The following is a 5000-nucleotide window of genomic DNA, read 5'->3' on the forward strand; positions in this document are numbered from 1 at the left end:
CTTACAGTGTCGATTCCCCCGAAGATCATGTCGAGTATCATAGTGGTGACATCTTTCCGTGACAGTCCTGGGATGGACATTAGCATCTCCATTAAAGTCACATCTGCCTTGGCCGCATCTGTGTCCTTGCTTCTTTGCTTTTCCAACACAGCCATCTCTGTCTGATTTATAGTTTCAATTGCAGCACTAGGGGAAGAGAAGAAATTAATAAATGTTACTTCAAGGGATAGCTATGTATATCTAGTACCTATAGCCACTTGTCTGAGAACTACAAAACAAAAATGTTACATTTGTATGACTCGTACTTTTTGAAAGCGGCATGCGCAGTCTGCATCTTGTAGAAACTGGGTGTCGTAACGTATTGCCACATCCTGGCACCGAACTCGCATTCATTCATGGCTTCAAACATCAAATTCACGTTATGAATGAGAGCAAGGCAGTCGGGTGGTGGTCCGGCTGGGTCAAAACATCCAAGTCGTTTATTGAGGGCCATGACTGCAATGGCTGTGAATGAAAGCAAAAAGGATCATGGTTAGAAAAAAAAATCCTCGTACACAGTAATAGATATCATTTAAAGAATTATTTAAGGAATATCTGATCACAATATTCTTACTGTTTTTAAGCTTCAAGCAAGTCATATCTCCCTATTTAGGATAAGAAACCACGTAAGTGAAGTACCCTAGTTGGAATTCATGCACATCCGTGAATGAAACGGGGCGAACTTATCCAATAGACTTTTACTAAATAAAATTATGGATTCATATTGGAAGATAATAAACATTATTGAAACTTACATTCCAAGGCCCACTTGTAAAGTTCTCCCAGAAAATCAGGTGGTACTTCATTTTTATCGTCTCTCAGATCTTCAATCCTAGAAATAAACAAAAGCATTAACGGTTATTCACCGCAGATATAAAAAAAATGTAGTTATGCACAATGCATCATTTACAAAGTAATGCAAAAGTGGGTAAAACATACCTTTTGATAAAGTCGGTAGCTACGCCGTCCATCGGCGTCATATACGACGCCACCACCTTGGGTTTCATAAGTGGAGTCTGCACGCGACTCCGTACACGACGCCATTCTTCACCTTGTCTGCAAAAAGTAATTCAGATGGTTGTGAAGTGAAGCATGAAATCCCACTAACCCACTAGATTTCTTTCAATTTCGTAAATTCTGTAGTTGTGCCCACTGGTTTTTCTTTACTCCCGCGATTATATGTCTGAAATATTAACGATGAATTTCAGAATACGTGTAATAAAACACTACTTACTCTGCACCAACTCCAGCCTTGCCCTCGAAATATGGGTCCTTGTGGCGCAGTTTCCTCAGGGAAAGTGGGAAAGGTCTGATGGGGTTGCTTCTTGTGACGTCCAACAGTGTTTTGACGTAGTCTGCGTCAGAGAGCACGACAGTGGGTGGCTGTCCAGGCAGGTGCAATTGGAAAATGGATCCATGGTCTCGGACGAGGGCGCTCCAAAGGAGGTGCAGACGGTCTGGGTCATAATCTACAGGAAAATAAGTAAAAACGTTACGAACCCAATGTTTGAGTATTGCAAAGTTATATTTCCAAATGTTTGTTTTAGTGGTATCCGACAACTGTCTCTGCTTGCACTGATGAGTTCTTAAGAAATATTAAACATACTAAAGTCGTTAAACTATACAATTAGGTGCGACAATATTGGGAATACGAAGGCCGTTGGAGAGGAAAAAGAATATTTGCCCTGACGTTCTACATTGATGGATCAGTCAATCAATAGGAGGAAACCCTTCCTACGATATCAGTTTATCATTAAATGAAAGGTATATGAGAATTTATTGCCTCCAACGTCACCATTTCAAAATAATTGTGTTTTAGACATCGATTCAATCCTTTAGATTAGATACACTGGAAATATCTGCGTCGTTCTACGATTTTTTTTTTTTTTTTTTTTTTACCGCTGTCGTTACACTTTGACTACGTTTTGCGATTTTAAATGCCTGTTCTAGCTGCCGCAAGCCGATTTTATTTAGCCGAAAGCGAAGTTAAAATTTCCTCAATCCATCATTACAGATCTGTAATGATGAGGAAGTGCGAAGTGTGGGCAGCACCTATGCGACTAATCACTCATTGCGACCTGTGTTCGTCATCTGTTTTAAGAAACTTGCTAGTTAGAATGCTCATTGCCAACCCAATAGGTGCCATCTTTAAAACGACTATTGATCCTTATTACGCTGGTGCGTAATCGGAAGTGGTCCAAGGTCATAGGGCAGATGGCGAGTTCGGTCACCACTACGCGTCTTTTGGCGTATGCACCTCACCACCTTCATGACGTGATGGCACTATGAAAAATACACTCTCCTAACAATTATTAGTGTGAAACAGACTTTTGCGAATGATTTATACCACAAGAGTCAAACTTTTGAATCATCTAGGAATCTGCCAAAAAATAAATAAATAACTAAATTAATTAATAATGAGAAAAATTATGCTGGGTTTGTAAACGAATAATAGATCTGCGTCGTACTTGAACACATTTCTATCCACTCTATATACTCGTTATTAGGTTGTGCTAGGACTAATTGTATTGAAGACATACTTAATCATGGTGTAGATGAATAAACGTAATAAAAATTTGTCATATTGTACGTGCCTATTGTCACACCTTAGTTGCTTACTGTCCCCATTTTATCGTCTTTCGAGACGAGGCGGGCGGGGGAATTTTTTCTTATTATGTTGATCGTCGTCACTTGGTGCCGGGAACTGAGGCTTTTGAGTTTCGAAATATCGGCGGCCGGTAGACCGCAAAAAAAAAAAAAAAAAAAAAAAAACCGCGGAGACTTAAATATTCAAAACACTTGTTACGCACTAACATACAAACGTGAATTAACATTAATATATTTTCGTATCCAGGGTACAGGTAGACGCATATACATCTTTTGTAAAGGGAATGAATTCTCCAAAGTACATTAATGATATTTACTAAATCAAAAACGGTGCTAGAATTATAAATTAAATATCTTTTAGTACACTTTCCTCTTTTCAGAATTGAGGGAGCCCGATGGCCGGCGCTTCTTCGGTGAGATAGATAAATCAATATATGCATTTATTAATCAAAATTTTCACCAAGAACAAGCATAATTTCTTTGTTTTCCAAGTACGCTTGAATAACATTTACCGCTTTTCGCATACATTATCTGGTAACTATGGAGTTCACACAAAACCGTTTTCTACCATGTTAAACATACATAGGCTCTTGTTATACCAAGTGGCGGAAACTTGTAAAAAAAAAATATCATACCTTTATGTCCGACGAAAGATAACAGGGAGCCAATGAAAGGCAGTTTCCGAGGTCCTGGAATATCTTCAGCCTTCAATCCAAACGAAGAAGCTCCGTTGTCGGAGAGGATGTCCGGTTCGGCAGCAGATGCCATAACTTCCAAGTGCATGCCATGCTTGGACGAGTTAAGAAGAGTGGGTCTGTTCAAAACCCTCAGTCCTTGGAAGGACGCTCTCAACAATGGCCTGGAGCCAAGAGTGTGAACAAGTTGCGTAGCGATCATGGTATTAGCCGGGAAGACAACTCAAACTAATTATCTTCGCACTTCCAAATGTTTTATCTCGATATACTTCTCTCCTAATACAATAGATGCACTGCTATATGTATTTCTGTATTTGAAACAGATATAACTCCGTAGCACGTGTGATTATCAGCAACAGATTTGTAGCGACGTCTGAGCGCGGAGAGAGCGGAGACGTTTCGGTGGTCTGAGAAGTCCCCAACCGTTCTTTCGGAAAGACTTTGGGCGACTGATGCCTCTGCTCCTCCAGCGAGAATATAAGGCCGGTCATCTCATCTCATCTCGCTCTTTCGTCACGTAACTAGTCTCGCCTTCCAAGGGAATGTCAATGCTTGATTATCATGGGGGGGCCGACGCTGTGGTATTTTCTCTTTTGGGTGAACATAAATTTGTGCCTGCTGTCTTAAGATAGAATATCCAAAGATGAGCGATTTGGCCGTTTTCCACATGATGTAAAATGGAAATTGAAATAGCTACTTGATTACATCTATCCCTCCTTCCTAGAAGATATTTTTGTCTTTAATCTTTATTCAACTTTTGACAGAACAATTGCAGTTATGACTACAAAAGCTTCAAATAGCTAAATCGAAAAAGTTGAGTGAGACAAAAACTTGAGCTGGGACCTCATCTTTGACATAACACGATAACTTCTTAAGCTATAGTGAGCAATCTGTTAAAAATCAAGGGAACCAATGAACAATATATCTGACAGATGCCTGACCTATGCCTACGGTCTATTGTGGAGCCTGATGCATGCTTTGTATTCGCCTTTGTGCAGATGCAAGTAATACAATATGTTTACGATAGCCAGTGACTTATCCAGTAGAAGGTAGTCAGGAACCAGGCAGTCTCGTTAACGACAAAAAGAACATATATGTATATATAAAAAAAAACGAAGAACAATCTCAGACGAAAATGGTGAACCTACTTCGTCAAGGAGGATTTTTTTTTTTTTTTTTTTTTTTTTGTGTTAGATATATCATTAACTGAAAGGATGGATATGGCGCCTTTAATAATTTTATTTTGGCGAAAACAGATGATTGGTTGAGATTGAAAGAACACCGCAGGTAGAAAAGGGTTAAGGTTATGCTTCGCTTTAGGTAGAAAAAGTGGAGCGGGAGGGTATTGAGAATTTGTAATTTTTTCCTAGCTTACACGTGTGTATAAAGGCGGATAAATGCGTTTAATCATATAATATTCTTCAGGCACAGGTGGCACGAACCGGTACCTCATACCGGTTGATGTTAAATCCTTTTCTCAAAGCGATCCTCTTTTCAAGATGCCCAAAGGAAGGCGTTCCGAACCTTCATATAACTTGCACTGCTCCTCTAGGTTGCCACACCACTGACGTCACGAGGAACTTCTCATTTCTGTGTACCAACTTCATCTACCAGATGTGAATGGAGTGTCTACTAATCGTGTCCATATCATGGCATTGT

General features: G+C 39.7%; 1 protein-coding gene across 1 annotated transcript in view; it reads right to left on the bottom strand.

The window, feature by feature from the left end:
* Nucleotides 1-5000, bottom strand: part of LOC143027667 (putative cytochrome P450 49a1) — a 21313-nt gene that overhangs the window by 1792 nt on the left and 14521 nt on the right. Inside the window, exons 3-8 of the mRNA XM_076189087.1 lie at nucleotides 3282-3505; nucleotides 1274-1508; nucleotides 979-1095; nucleotides 795-871; nucleotides 306-504; nucleotides 6-186 (exon numbers count right to left, since the gene is read on the bottom strand). Of these exons, the coding sequence (XP_076045202.1) occupies nucleotides 6-186; nucleotides 306-504; nucleotides 795-871; nucleotides 979-1095; nucleotides 1274-1508; nucleotides 3282-3505 (1033 nt within the window). The remainder of the gene's footprint in view (nucleotides 1-5; nucleotides 187-305; nucleotides 505-794; nucleotides 872-978; nucleotides 1096-1273; nucleotides 1509-3281; nucleotides 3506-5000) is intronic.

The sequence above is a fragment of the Oratosquilla oratoria genome, chromosome 1 (assembly GCF_046742065.1).
Source record: "Oratosquilla oratoria isolate Oo_2021 chromosome 1, ASM4674206v1, whole genome shotgun sequence".
Lineage (NCBI taxonomy): Eukaryota > Metazoa > Arthropoda > Malacostraca > Stomatopoda > Squillidae > Oratosquilla > Oratosquilla oratoria.